Source organism: Cygnus olor, chromosome 4 (assembly GCF_009769625.2).
Source record: "Cygnus olor isolate bCygOlo1 chromosome 4, bCygOlo1.pri.v2, whole genome shotgun sequence".
Taxonomy (NCBI): Eukaryota; Metazoa; Chordata; class Aves; order Anseriformes; family Anatidae; genus Cygnus; species Cygnus olor.
In genome coordinates, this window is record NC_049172.1 from 2,166,294 (window position 1) to 2,181,014 (window position 14,721).

General features: G+C 41.0%; 1 protein-coding gene across 7 annotated transcripts in view; it reads right to left on the reverse strand.

Moving 5' to 3' along the window:
- UGT8 (UDP glycosyltransferase 8) overlaps nt 1–14,721 on the reverse strand; it is a 47,171-nt gene that overhangs the window by 2,817 nt on the left and 29,633 nt on the right. For all 7 annotated transcript variants that reach the window (XM_040555865.1, XM_040555868.1, XM_040555871.1 and 4 more), the window contains 2 exons: nt 3,684–3,826; nt 1,454–1,530 (listed from right to left, as the gene is read on the reverse strand). In XM_040555865.1, coding sequence (XP_040411799.1) covers nt 1,454–1,530; nt 3,684–3,826 — 220 coding nt within the window. The remainder of the gene's footprint in view (nt 1–1,453; nt 1,531–3,683; nt 3,827–14,721) is intronic.

Here is a 14,721-nt window from a genome sequence, read left to right on the forward strand (position 1 = left end):
TCTCCTTAAGGTCAAGTTTTCGAAGAAAATGGTACAACACATTTATCACTGGGTTCCTATGACTCCAATTCAGGAAGGTAGAATGAATCCAATTTGTTCTGAAGTTCCCCTCCACTTAAACTCACTCTGCAGAAATTTTGCATGCATTAGATTATTTCCTTATATACAAATCGAGAGGAAATGGCCAAGGCAAAAAAAAATTCTCATGTATACAAGTTGTGTAAAATTACTAACGGATTAACTAATACACTGTCTACTCCTGAGTAACTGCAGTTGGTGACTACAACTGTTATTTACCTATTTAGCATTACAAATGAACCAGGGAGAGAGCATTTTTCCTCATCGTTCATATGAAATACAAGCTATTTAATGACAGGACAACTCATGTTGCATTCTCTCTAAAGCTTCACATGCCTTACTTGAGGCTAGCAAGATACGACAATAATGACAGCAAAATACTACTACTACGCAATGGAAAAATGAGACTGCTTCAGAGCAATTTAGTAACCAAAACAAATCTACCTGGTTTAGAAGTCATTTGCCTAATCACTACATTATGATAAATACTCTGATTGACATGCACGTACATTAACGCGCACACATTCTTAATGCATTCATCAGCACTCATCGTAGTACAGGAGTTATTTTGCAAACACAAATAGGCATCCCAGAGACAACACTAAGCATTCTGCAGTCCCTAGGATCCAAAATATTCAGCTACATTTCAACAAAGGAAGAAGGGAAAGAAAAAGTAAATACATACACACTAACAAAGTTTACCAAAAGATGAAAGAATATCAAGCTTTAGCTCTGCATCTGAGAACTCAGAATATCTCAGGATAGTTAAACAGAAAGGTTATTATTAGCTTGCAACACATTCCAAATTACTCTTAAATATTTCATTGGAGAAATATATATATTTTTTTCTAATTAATATCAATAATAAACGTATATCAGTATGTTCAGAGTCTGAAGACTTCTTTTGGTGTGAACAAATTTTCAATGTCTGGTTTGATGATTCTTTCATGAAGAGACCAGTGAAGACCATACCACACTTTTTCATAACCGAGAAATTAGTAGTTACAGTCATCAGTTACCTAAAACAGCAGATTCTAGAGAACTCCTACTTATCCTTTATGATTATTTTTTATTTTGAACTGCATAGATTGCGTACAAGATTATGCCTAGCAAATGCTTCTATTATTAAGCTAAATAGGCTTTGGAATAACTATGCTTTTGCTACTCAATTGACCAAAGAAAAAAATGAAGTTGATACCAGGTAAAGAGAAGTAACATATGAAAGGTGTTTCATTTCATCATCTTGTGTGAATTCTGTATTCTTGCTCTGTGACTTGTATTACAATGACTATTTCAGTAGAATGTTGTTGGTTGTTGGAAGAGCAAACTGAACTTGAGTGAAAATAATCAAAGTGTCATCGTTACAGATACTCACCAAGAAGGTCGTTTTGTGGTAACCATTCTATAAGTTTTGTATTGTTGCCTAGATTTCTTGGTTTGTTTCCTGAAAACCTAAAACAATAAAATCAAATTGAAGCTAAGTTATCAAAACCTCGAAAATTGATAAACTCTAAGCAGAGAATCAAACCAAATGATCCATGAGAGCTGAGCACATTTCTAGTTACACAGAGATACCGTTTACTTACCATTAAAATAGCCTCAACCAAAATACTATATAATTAATAACTAATAACTTGAAAATGTTTTTTCATCATTCCATTTCCTTACAGCCTGGTTCAAAATTCAATGTTTTCTGTTTACATAATGGCAATGCAGTTATTTCTAAAAATGTATACAACTTACCATGGTGACTGACAGAAGGTTTTATAACCTCTCTGTGGCTCCAAGTTCGTTACTTTACTAACAACACTGATTAGCACTACATAACTCCACTGAGAACATCCCATCAGCACAAAAATAAGCCCTATTATCATTAACACAAGGCACTCCCTTTCAGTTAGCCTGTTTCTTATAGCTTTTAAGAATCGACACCATCTCATTTTAAGAGAAATTAATACTACATGGAAAGGAAAGGGTGACAGCTCAGTTTATGAGGCAAGAAGCTATTGGTAAAAAAAATTGAGATTAGACTAAGGTGCATTTCTATTACTTGCTCACCTGCCTGAAATCTAATGGAAATGTCTTGGTCACCTAAGGTTGTTGGAAAAGTTTTATGAACAGAATACATCCTCAAACTGATTTACACATCATATACAGTTTATATGTAAATTAAATATATTCTAAACAAAATAAAGAGGGGGAAATAAATTAACAGTGACTAGAGAATTTTTTAGTTTGACAGCTCCATCAGAAGACTTAAAAATTCTCCTGGTTATTAGACAGCATTAGAACTATAACTTCATAGAGAATCACCTACAAATTCCCAATTACTTGAACCATATAAAATATATAAACTATTTAGAAAGACATATGTTAGAAAAAGGCAAATTCCTGACCTTATGTAAAAGCAAATAAACCACATTACTGGTTTTGGCTCTAACTAGTATCACATAAGCAGAAGAATATAAAGAACTGCAAAGATTTCCTTGATTTGGCATCCTGACTTCAGAGTTACAAACAGTACTACCTTTCCTATTCTCAGGAATGCCTAGTACAAAAACAACCTGCTTCCAACACAGATCCTAGATGAACAATCTGAAGAGCAGAAGAAACACTGAGTGAAATTGGACTAAATTTCATATTTAGGTGTCCAATTATGGATCTCAAATTCCCACCGATCTGACAGAAAGCCACTTGCTCAGCTCTCCCAAAGGCCATGTCTTGCACCTAGTCCCAGAGACATCTTCCCATCGCATGAATCATGCTGGAAAGAAACAGCATCAAGTTTCTTTATCCAAAAAGCCCCTCAACAGACAATAGATGATAAAAACAGAAGAGATGGGAGAACTGGGGGAAAAATGTTGCACAGACTGCTAATACAACTCTGAAAGTTCAGCAAGAACAGCAGACAAACCATTGACCTGATGAAGTGTTACTTGGAAGCCAATGGCTCACATGTATTCCTCCGAATTACACTCCAGAGTGATGTTACACGTGAAACAGCTGGCTAAGGACAGTTGATCCTGCATTTCTACATTAAGTTTAAGGAGCTGCTCAAGATGTTTTTACAGCCAAAAAATCTTACCGATTCTTACTTCTGCAGATTTTTCTTCCTCTGATTTCTCACAGAGAAAGACAAATAAAAGGAGCAATTTTGAAAGTCCCTGTTTTCAGAGGATGGGGGGGAGGAAAAGAAAGTAGGAAGGTTGGCAGAGGGAGCAAGCCTTGAATCCTTCCTTCCTAAGATTGTATCAGCAGAATGTCATTCTCACTCCCTACAGGGCTTTCTTTATCAGAAGTGATGAGAGCATGTCACAAATGTTATAACCTCAGAAACTCTTTTTGCTGTCCCCAGTCCTTCTAGGATACGAACTCAGCACAGGCGTATATAACCTATGCCTTATCCTGCCACAAAATTGTTGCTCTTTCTTGTTACCAGGGGAATACAGCATTTCTATATAGACCATCTTTCAAAAGAGTCAGGTCCTCTGTGCCACCCAGACTGCCTGAATTTCAGATTCTGCCTCAGATACAACTCTAAAGATGGCACCATAGGAAGTGACTGTGCTTCAAATTACCCCAAGTACATCTGTCATCACACTTACCTCCAAATAACTCTCTGAGGCAGTCTTCCCAGCGCATCTGCTAACTTATTTGCTATGTCTTCTGACAGATATTTCACTCCAGCTCCAAACGAGACAAGGACAAAGCCATTTTCATTAGCACCATTCACCCATGTCTGGAGATCCTGTTAAAGCAAAATTTGTATTGAGCACTGTAGAAGCACAGGTGTTTTATCAACTAAACAAACAGAAACATTAAATAAGCATTGCTTAGCACAATCATTTGTTGGTCCCTGGTTACTTCATAAGGCAAGTTTCAAAAGTCAAACATTTTGGAAATTACAAAGTACAATGACTCAGAATACAAGGTATAGGCTATGAACATCAAAATTCTGCCAGGTTTGTTTTAGCTTCCATATTAACAACTAACTTCGGAGACAATTTCTTACCAGTTGACATACAAGTAAAAAAAAAAAAGAAAAACACTCTGCATTTTAACACAGCAAAATATAAATAGATCTTGTAGTATCAGCCTGGGTGCAAAACACAGTAAAAACATGAAGTCAGGGACTCAATTGTTTGACCTCTGTCCTTAAAGACAGCGAGAGGTTATTTTTTAATTTATAGAAAAATAATAGAACACAACTTGACAGAACCCAGGGCCTTCAAAAGGCACCTGCAGGCATCACAGTGCTCCAGCCCCTGGCCCGAAGAGAGGAAAAGCAAGCAAGAGAGGACTGCAGCAGTGTTGGTGGCAGCCTTCTGGGTGATGAATGGATCCCATGGAGCACTGTCGCCTCCACCTACGCATCAGCTCAGAAGCAAGTTACAATGCCCATCTGGCACGAGGGCAGAGGTTTGAAGTGGCAAGGAGCAGCCATGGCCTGGCACATCCAAGTGACCTTGGTCACCGCAGAAATTACAGGTGAAATTTTCCCTGGGTTTGAAGCAACCAACAAGCCATAGAGGTAGCCTGAACTGGCACAAGACACTTCAGGGCTGGTATGCTTACCCACAATCCAGCCCAAATCCTGCTGGGCACCTGAAGGGCCCGGGGTTTTGCTGCACTAAAACCACGCTGCGCTGGTCCAGGCACAGGTAATTCACCCGCAGCTACTGCTTCAGGCTAGCACAGTTAAGTTACACAGGAAACGACAAAATCTGAACCCCGGGGCTGACTTTGTGGAAGCAGGGTTTATGTAACTGATGAAAATGCAAACCAGCAGATGCGACTACCTAACACCACGGGGACAGCAGAGCTCTGCAGAGTCAGAGGAAAAACCATCTTAGTGTAGTAGATGGAGCAGAGCTGCAAGCTAAACAAGTCTCCAACACAAGAACAATGACATTGGGCTTCAGGAAAAAAAAGAAGGGGGGGTGCAAAAAAAGGTCCAGTGTACCCTTTGCTTGTCAAAACCAATTCAATTTCTATTTCTAACAGAACTGTTCACAGTGGAAACTAAAAAAATTATACCACTGACCTACAGATATGTCAGTCTGACAAAGAATATATCTTATTTTTCCCAGGATATGGTTTAATCCTAGTCTCATCCAAACTAAACATAAGCCTGCTCAGCACCAGTAAAGCAATAGGAAATGAGTAAAAGGAAAATTAAGCACTTGGTTCACAATGTGCCTCTTGTCCCGGTAATAAATAGTGGGCCAGACAGTAATAGGGCAACACTGCACTGTCGTATCTGGGTGCGAAACCACGAAAACTAGCAGGTGCAACAAAACTGCACATCAGACTGGGATTGTACACTAGCCCAGTTATGCAGTGAAAAAAGGGATTTGCATTTTCTCTAGAATCCATGGTTCTTCATTTTTCTTCATCCTCTTCCAGTGCCCCTTCTTTTCTATTTTTTTTCCGTTGTCCGCAGAGGGAGGGGGAAGAAGGGAAGGAGAGGGAGGGAAGTGTCTGTGACCTGCCTCAAAGCTGAATCATTTATTATCAGCTACGCTTCTGGCACAGAAGTTTCCAACCGGTTTTGTGATTTAAAGTTTGTCCTTGAATTTTACTTAAGGACCTAAGGCATGCTCCAAAGGTAATTATATTATAGTCGCGTAACGGTTCAACTACTTACATCTTGAGCTATTTCCTATCTGTTCTTTAAAGCTAAAAAAAATCCACTTTTGCGGACTCCAAGATAAACTTTTCTGAAAAGCAATTGCCTACTATGCTCTAAAAGACATATCTGTGCCTGTTTGTAATATTTCATCAAGTTATATTCCAGGAGTTGAAGTCACCTATTATGAGGTGGACTGTTTTAGGCTCGCTTGTCTCCCAGCCCCTGCGTACCCTGCATTCCCTTTGCTAGGAACCCTTTGGTAGGCAGGTTGCAATTTATTTCCTAGGATGTGCTTTTAGTATGACTAATCTTTTGAGCTGGAGTTCCTTGTGGCATTGAAAATATAAGACAAAATACAAATTAGATCTGCTGATAAGCTCCCCAGCTACTATCAGCTTAAATTTAAACCGGTCCTTCCTTTGGAAAGCAGCAATGCACATACAAAGCCCACATAAATTTGCTGTGATGATGCATTGCAAGCCCCCCGGTCTCGTAAAGCCCTAAAACCTGGTGTCCCCTGGCACCCCAGAAGTGCCCCACAGCATGCCAAAGATAACCTTGGTGTTTCTGAAGGTGCGGAGTTCTGCCTGGGACAGACGATGAGCCCGCAGGGAGCTGGCAGACGAGGGTTAGCAGAGCAGCACGGACTGCAGGGTCTACGAGGAAGAAGTGTGCGGTTTGCTTCGGACAACTGGAAGGAATCTCTTGAGGTTCCTTGGTCTTCACAGGGGACTTAACACACACCGATACCTGCTGAAACCTGGAGGTAACTCCTGTGCCTTGCTGACAACTTCCTGACAGGCTCAAGAAGCCAGTGAGGGGAGACACTCCATCAGACCTCATCCTTACAGACAAGGAGGAACTGGACAGGAGCGTGAAGGTCAGGGCAGCCTCGGCTGCAGTGACTGTGAGATGGAGTTAGCTGTTCAGGACACTGAGAGGACAAGGAAGGCAATAACAGGATCTCCTGGACTTCAAGAGAGCCAGCTTTGGCCTCTTCAGGAAGCTGCCTGGAAAAAAAAAAGTGAGATACAGCCCTGGAGAGAAGAGGGGTTCAGGAGACCTAGTTGATAGTCAAGCATCACCCCTTCCGAGCTCAAGTCCAGCTGGAAATGTGTTTGCTTTAAAAAGATAAAAACACAGTACCCAGCACTACTGCTCAAGTATTTCTCATTCAGCATCAGAAATTCCTATCATTACTTACGCTTGGTCAGACATGGGGTTTCTACTAGGGATCAGCCCATTCCAGCTCAGATATGGCTCCCAAGGCCACCGCTTCTGCTCCTTTGTGCCTAATTAGAAATTCCTTTGTGCCTAATTAGAAATTCCAGGAGACTCCACAACTGTGATCCACTCATATAATTAGAATTATATGTCATTACGCATACAGCGAGGACATGTGAAGTATTTCCTTGTAATGGCATTTCTAAAACAGCATTTGAAAAGCCCCATGTCTGTAACACAGCTAATAGAATTACAATTCTCAGTACTTAATAAGTATTGAATAATGTAGGAAGAAAAAAAGACTACGCCGTACCGTGGCATTAGAGTCACCCTACAAACAGGCTTTTGCATTTTATTACTGTGCAACAGTAATAAAGCAACCTGCTTTATGTTATTATGACTCACTTCATGGTCAAATTTTTGTAACCCTTCCCTTTGAAACACATCTCTGGTTCAACAGGACATAGCATGCAATAAATATATAAACATTACGAAAACAGTCTTTCCACTGAGAAACTTAAAATCATGTCAGGCAAGACAAGAACCTGCCATCAGGCTCCAACAGAACAAGTGTTTACTGCTTTAAGTAAGCTTATAAAAATTAACAGAATTGGTTAATTTTGTGTGAATTGCAGCATTTTGAAGGGACAGGTGAAACGGGCTTTGCCATGCTTTGAGCTGGGCAGGTGCGGACCAACTCGGATCCTACAGGGGTGTAACTGATAAATGCAAGCACAACTGGCAGGGGACTCAGCTCAGAGGAACAGCCTACATGGCTACAGTGGGCTTCCAGACCAGAGGAGCATGATGCATGCCTGCTCGACCCAAATCAAAAGCACAGGAATTTGAATTTGTCCTCAGGTTTTCTTCTACAACACAGAATTTTACAGGGGCAAAACTGCTCTGCGGCATCCTACAAAGGATCCAAAGACTTTCAACTCAGTTTGTCGTACTTTGACATCAACTGAAAGAATCTTCTTTCACTCAGATTTGTTCAAGTTTTCCTTAAGCTTTAATTCATGCTGCTAGCAAGAGGAATTGCTTGTCTGCCTTCTGATATGTAGCCCCTTTCCAAGCTGCTTCCCCAGAGGGGTGCTGGAAATCAGCACGGTGCAGGAGCTGCAGAAAATGAACCGCAGACTTGCCAGAACAAGGGTTCTCCTTGCATATATTTGTATAATTTCTGGCAGAACACAGCATTAATTAAATGGGATCACTAAGCATTGCTAAAACTGCAAGAGTCAGGTAAAAAGGAGGAAATGAAGGATGAGGGAACTGATATCCCCTCCTGGTAAAGCCACCAGAGTTAGTGACCTGAAGGATTCTCTTTCTCGCAGGTTCCTTTAACTCTCTATAACTATTTCTCAAGACAGTTTTCACTACAGATTTTCTAAGATAAAGTTCTAGCAGAACTGAATCCAAGTGAGTGGTGTTTGTAGATCTTTGGTTGCAAAATAAATCTGCATGTCCTGCTACATTAGCTGGGCGGTAGTACAAAGGCTCAGTATTTTCTTCCCCTTTGTGTGCCCTACACGGTATGGAAGCGATACAGTAGATAAAAAGCAGATTCTGATCTTGGCACATGGAAGAGGCCATTCTCATTACTATAGCTACGTACTTAATTTGTGCAGATACGTTCTTCATATTTACTTTATGAAGCATGCAGCAGGAACTATGATGAAGGATTAGCAGCCCAAAACTTTTGTTTTTCTCTAATCTTGCAAAACCTGAGTCACAGAAGAAAACACAGTGATGCAACAGGACTTCTTTTTTGCCTAAAATTTCAACATATCTAGCCACTCTAGTCTGTAGTCACCTTCCTACCTGTTACTGACTTAGACCACATTAGCCCTAGCGTTCCAACTACGTGTCAAGAAATCTCCCACATCAGAACAGAAACCAGAGAAACCAGCTTGGCGCTCAGCTGGAGAGAAAAAGGCACATATTGAGTTAGGTTCCAGTTATTGAGCTCGGGAGACAGGTAGCCTCAAAAAAAAAGCACTTTCACTAGAAAACAACTGAAATCACCACTCCAACTGGCACTGTATGAACTCCTAAAACTGTCTATGAAACTAAAAGCTTGCATAGAGATCAAGGCTTACCCAGTACGAATTTAGCTAAATCCACTTACATTTTTGTCCTCCAGCACACGCTGTCTTCCTGATTCAATTACACACCATATGAAAACTGAGCCAGAATGAGTCATTAGACCCACCTTTGTTTAAGAAAAATAAAGCGTTCCTTGTTTGGGCAGCATTTTACACTTCTCATTTGCAGCATGAAAGCTACTTCAATTTGCCCAGTTTAAATGACGTTCAGATTTGCTGTAAATTCAGCATGATTTTTTTTCAATGCAAGGAAAAGATGATTAAGAACTGAAATTACAACTTCTGAGGTCTAAACCGACAGTAAAGGTCTGGGGCAGGGGGTTATTACATAAAGAGCTGTATTATTGAGCCTTCTTCAACCTTTTCTTCCGACTTCAGCTGAACACAGATGCACCTTCGGCTTTTACAGTTAATTCAAGCTTTACGTAGATGTGGTAAAGACAAACTAACTTTTCCAGTGACTGTTGTAGGGTCCTTGCCCATTTTTTTTCTTCAGATAGAAGTATTTTCCGGTTTTGTTGCATAGAAGGAAAACCTCTTGCCTCAGTTACTTTACATCCTAGCACAGCCAGCAATTGCAGACATTTCCTTCACTGAGGCTACCCTGCACACTTGAAAAACCAGACACTAAAAAGCACAGACTTGGTTTCCCCCCCTTCCAAAATAGGAATCAAAACCTAAATAGCTGAAACCCCAAAATCGTGAAGTACCTGACAGCAAGGTTCTCAGAAAAAGGTAGTCAATTCTGAATTGAGCTTCCAAAAACTTAAATCAGGCACTTATGCAACTTCCAGCTGAAGATTTTTTTTTTTTTAGTAAAGTTACACAGAAGAGAAGCTGATGTTAATGAAGTGTTAACTTAGACACACAGGTGCATTCTGGGATTCCCCTGAAATTTTATGAAAAGCACAGCTGAAAAGCCTAAAATTGGGGAGAGATTCACCAAACCCCCTTGAGTGAGGGAGGTTGTTCCCCCAGGCTTTCTCAGCAGAGGCTGGCCCGAAGGAGAACTGGGGTTACCTGCCTCAGCACCTCTCTTCCTCTCGTCCATCCCCACCTCTTTGCTAGAGGCAGCATGAGCAAGCAAGAGGTCAGCCCCCATGAAGAACCAAAAACCTGTTAAGTCATCTACTGTAGCAGCTGCCCAGTTTCTGGGGAGACTTTTGAACTAAATTTTCTAACTGAATCTTGGTTTTCATCCAATTATAGCTTTATATATTATAACCCCAACAAAACATCATCATCTAGTAAATCCATTCATTACTTACTATTTTAACTGAAGTGACTAAAATCCATGCATGCTAAGGTATGAAACATTTAACAGCGTCCCACTTATAATGCTGGGGCAAACCCTGTCAGGTCCTTGTCTACTTTCATGTTAATGTCCATGCACATACATACTCTTTGGGTAAACTACTACAGAAGTAAAGGACTGAAATAATAAACTTTCTTTTGAAACTACCTACCAGTTGAGTCATATCCCTAGTTTCACATACACTGACTGCCTGATCCTGGCAGGCCGAGTCCCAAGGAGGTACCAACTCATGTTCAACACCACCCCACACCAGGTGTGCTTTCTGATCCCTTTTAAGGTGGTAGCTAAACACGCTCGTGGGTTTCACAAAGGGAACGGCACTTACACAGCCCAGGCAAAAGCAGCCAGTCACAGTGCCTTCCTGCTCCTCCCTTCTCTAGGAAGGGAGCTGACAGGGACTGGCTGGCCTCATGCCCGATTCATCCCTTCAGAAGTCCCACGTTTACCTTCAGAGCACTCCTCGAGCTCATCACATGCACTGCGCACAGGCTGCTTCTTTTTCAGCATTGGCAATATTTATTGCAGTCAGAGCTTAGCACAGGCACAGATACTACGACCTTGCCATGTTCTCTTTTCTGAGTTCAGCTGCCTGTGTGCAACCATCCCTGTACGACATGACGTTATGAAGAGTGAAGGGTTTTGCATGTACATTGCTCTTTTCCTTAAAGCCTCCCTGTGCTTGTATAGGGAGAATAAGCACTTATTGATCTATGCTGTTCTATAGGCAGGACAGGGGATGGGGGAATAAATAAAATAAAAATCTTTTTACCATTCTCAGACAGGAATGTTATTGTGCCAAGCCCACTATGCGAGCTTTGTTCTGTTTGGTTTTCTGATTAGCTATTCTTAGCAGGCTTAGCTGCTAAATGCACAGCTGTGACTATAGAGTGAGGACCCAGCTGGCAGTAACCAGCAGTGCCTAATACTGAGCTTTGCTTCAGATAAACAAAGTATACAAATACAAACATAACCGGGTTTAATATCTGAAGCTTCCCCTGTTCAGCTGCTCGATTCAAATGTGTGATAGCACAAGTGTCTGTTCTTTGAATATGGTTGCGAACCACCACTCTCCAGCGGGGAGCACAGGCATGCTATACAGCTCCTGCTGCAAAACACTGCTCAGGGTAGACAAAACCAGATCTATTTGAAAATAAATAAATAAAATAGCCACATGAAGTGATCTTTAGAAGCAAGATACTGAGAAATGAACAGAAAGGTACACAGAATGTTTTTTGGTGGCCTAACTTTTTTAGCATCTTCTAAATAGCATTATTCTCTCATGTGAGGTATTTAAATATTATCTTAATACATTTTAACTTCATTTCAAATTTTATTTTAAAACATTGCTTCAGCACAGGCAGTTAAAGGCCATTAATATGCAATTGTATGACCTTTAATATCACTGAGCAAACAGGGTCCTATCATATTACCTGAAAGCTATAAAAATAACATCTGCCCACAGCAAAGCCAGAGCAACACCATCACTTTGGGCAAAGTTTGACATTTGTATTGACTTGCCATGAGCTTGCAAGTCAGCTATACCTGATGGCAATATCTGCTGTGACAAGCAAAGGACATGAGACACAGCCATGAGCTTCTGCCTGCAGTGAGCAGAGGACAGCCTGCACCTCCCTGACTCAACACCGCCAGCTGCCTGCTGGCTCAGCCAAACCCTCTGCATCGGCTCATCCGCACGACATGATGAAGGTTATTTTTTGACCAACAGCCTTCCTGCATTTTAAAAGCAATGACCGCACAGCAAGCGTGCTGGCTCCACTGTATCAGGACAGCATTTGTATTATCAGGCACCAGTTAGTGAACACCAGCCTTGCTGCTCCCAACCAGGACATGATCCTTCCCACCCCACCACTTGCCTCTCAATTAATTGCATCTCAATTCACTGCAGATTATTTGTTCTCCTTCCTCAGGTACAAGCTGCTGTCGATCACCCACTTCTCTATGGGGATCTTGTAACTAAACTTACTGTTTCTGGTCTGTCCCCTCCCTTCTCTCCCTTGATTCTTCATGCTGTATGAATTCAAACTGAAATTTTAAAAATGAAACAAAGGGTCACTTTTTTTTTTTAAAACTCTCAACAAGCTATGTATCCCCTCTTCCCCAGATACACTGACATTGGCTGACCTGCATCACATACCATTAAGCAGCTGATCAACTTCCATCTATTAATGAGACCCAGTGTAAGCAAAAGTCCCTCCAGTTGATTTTAACATTATTTGTTCATATCAGCAATGAATAAGGCAATCCCCAAACCAATAATTTACGCATAAAAAATGCATATCCAGATTATAGCAGACTAAATTCCTCTATTTTATTGCTGGTTAAAGCCATCTGTAAACCACACTAACGCACTCAGCCACAAAGCAAATGTAACATTTGAGCTGTTTTCTACGAGGTCTCCAAGCAGTGGTGAGTGTGCTGTTGGCACAAATCACCCAAGAATGCTGTTGATAACAAAGTGCTTCTTTAATAATATTAGGCACAGATTCAGCCTTGCTGAGAAACAGATCCAGTGTTTTCTACCGTTTCTCACTAATTATTTGGTATACACCATATGTTTGCCTCATCAAAAATGCATTGAAAAAAATGTTTTTAAAACCTCGTGAAACTTTTCAATGTCTGGAGGGTTGCATTTTATTGTCCCTGACCTTTGCCCATTTACAGTCCAATACCAGAAGAATGTTTAAGTCCTTTTAACTTTGAAAAAGAATGAATTTCAGACTCCAAACACAGGTACAAAACACAGCACCACAAGCCTGTCTTTTGTCCTGCATCTCAGCCCTCTCTAGAGTTACAGGTGTATCCAGTGAAGCCTCCAAGAACGCGGTCTACCCAAAACTAGAGGTCAACCAGAAAACTGCTGCGCAAGTGCTTCCCTGATGCCACACTCTTCATCAAAAATCCATTACTCACCGGACCTTTGGCAAACACCCTGGAAAAGCAACCTTGCTTTGCAAAGGAATGGAAGGCAATTGAAAACAAGAAGCTTGCCCTTCAAGAGAGGTTAAGATGGTTGCATACTGGTAAAGGGTACAATAAAGGTATTCTCACCTCCAGCATTCAAATCAAAAATACTGTTGGCACTATCACAGAAGCACTAATCTCTTCAAAAATAAAATCTGCACATTCCTTAGCACACAGCCCCCTCATATAACTTGTAAGCATGCCCAGACAGACTTAGGTTTATTAAACGCAAACCAACATTTTGTCAATCCTACCATTTCAGTAGTTGCATATATAGCAGAAAGAACAAGTTAAACTCCGTGGGGATTATTTTGTTGGTTGTTTTTAGAAAGACAGCTTTAAGTACAGAGAAATGCTTCTACTTACACCACCTTTACACTTTCCACCTCCAGAACGCTCGGTCAAATTGAACTTCCAGAACTACAGTAACAAGAAAATTGAAGAGAAGATGAATTTTAAACCTGGACCTCTGTGTTACAGCTACTGTCCTATAACCTCTTCCATAAATCCAAATTATAAAGTCATTTAGGCAGGTAATTTTGTCCTTCACTGCTCCAGTACAACACCTGTACTCTGTGGATGGCAGGAGATCTAACTAACCAGCAGCTTTGATTTGGATAATGACAAATTGTTACTCATTTCTTGTTCACGTTGAAAAGCTTTCCTCTCTCCTCCCTTCTCTGTTTATTAAAATACGTATGTGTATTTACACACACATATGATATATTATATAAAACACATGTTTTTAACAGGACAGTCATGACCTCTTCTTTAACAGGCATAAAAACAGCTGGCTTCTGAGTCCGTGCTGAAGCCATCATCTCTAGCCTTTCATAAATCCTCGCCAAGTCTCTCCATGCACATGGACACCCCAGCGGGTACACCCATGGGGCCATAAACTGGGGCAGCTCCTGGGTCCCCCCCACGTCCACCTCCCAAGCCCAGGATTGTTTGTGGCAGGCACAGAGCACAGCCTGAGGAAACCCGGTCAGGCACAACCAAGCTGCAGAAACTGGCAGCAAAGCAGCAGGGGCAGTTAATGTTTGATTGCAGAGGTTAGCAATGACAAAACTTCATTTTGACATGTTTTTGTGACCCAAAACGATTCTGATTTGGGTGAGGTACAAATCAATGCTTTGTCATCTTTAGTCAGGGACTGCTTATCCTGCCCCTGGCTAAGCAAGGTCATTTGGACAGTCTTCCCCAAAAGTGGGGGAGTTGTCCAAGGAGAATTATTTGCAGCTTTGGTTCATCTCCCTGGAGAAAGGAGGAAGAGAGTTCACTGACAGGATTACTCAGCCAGGTAATGAAAGCCTTAATTATTTCAGGACATTTGTCCATTGTTCAGTAAATTTACTATACAATGAAAAAGGTTACTGTAC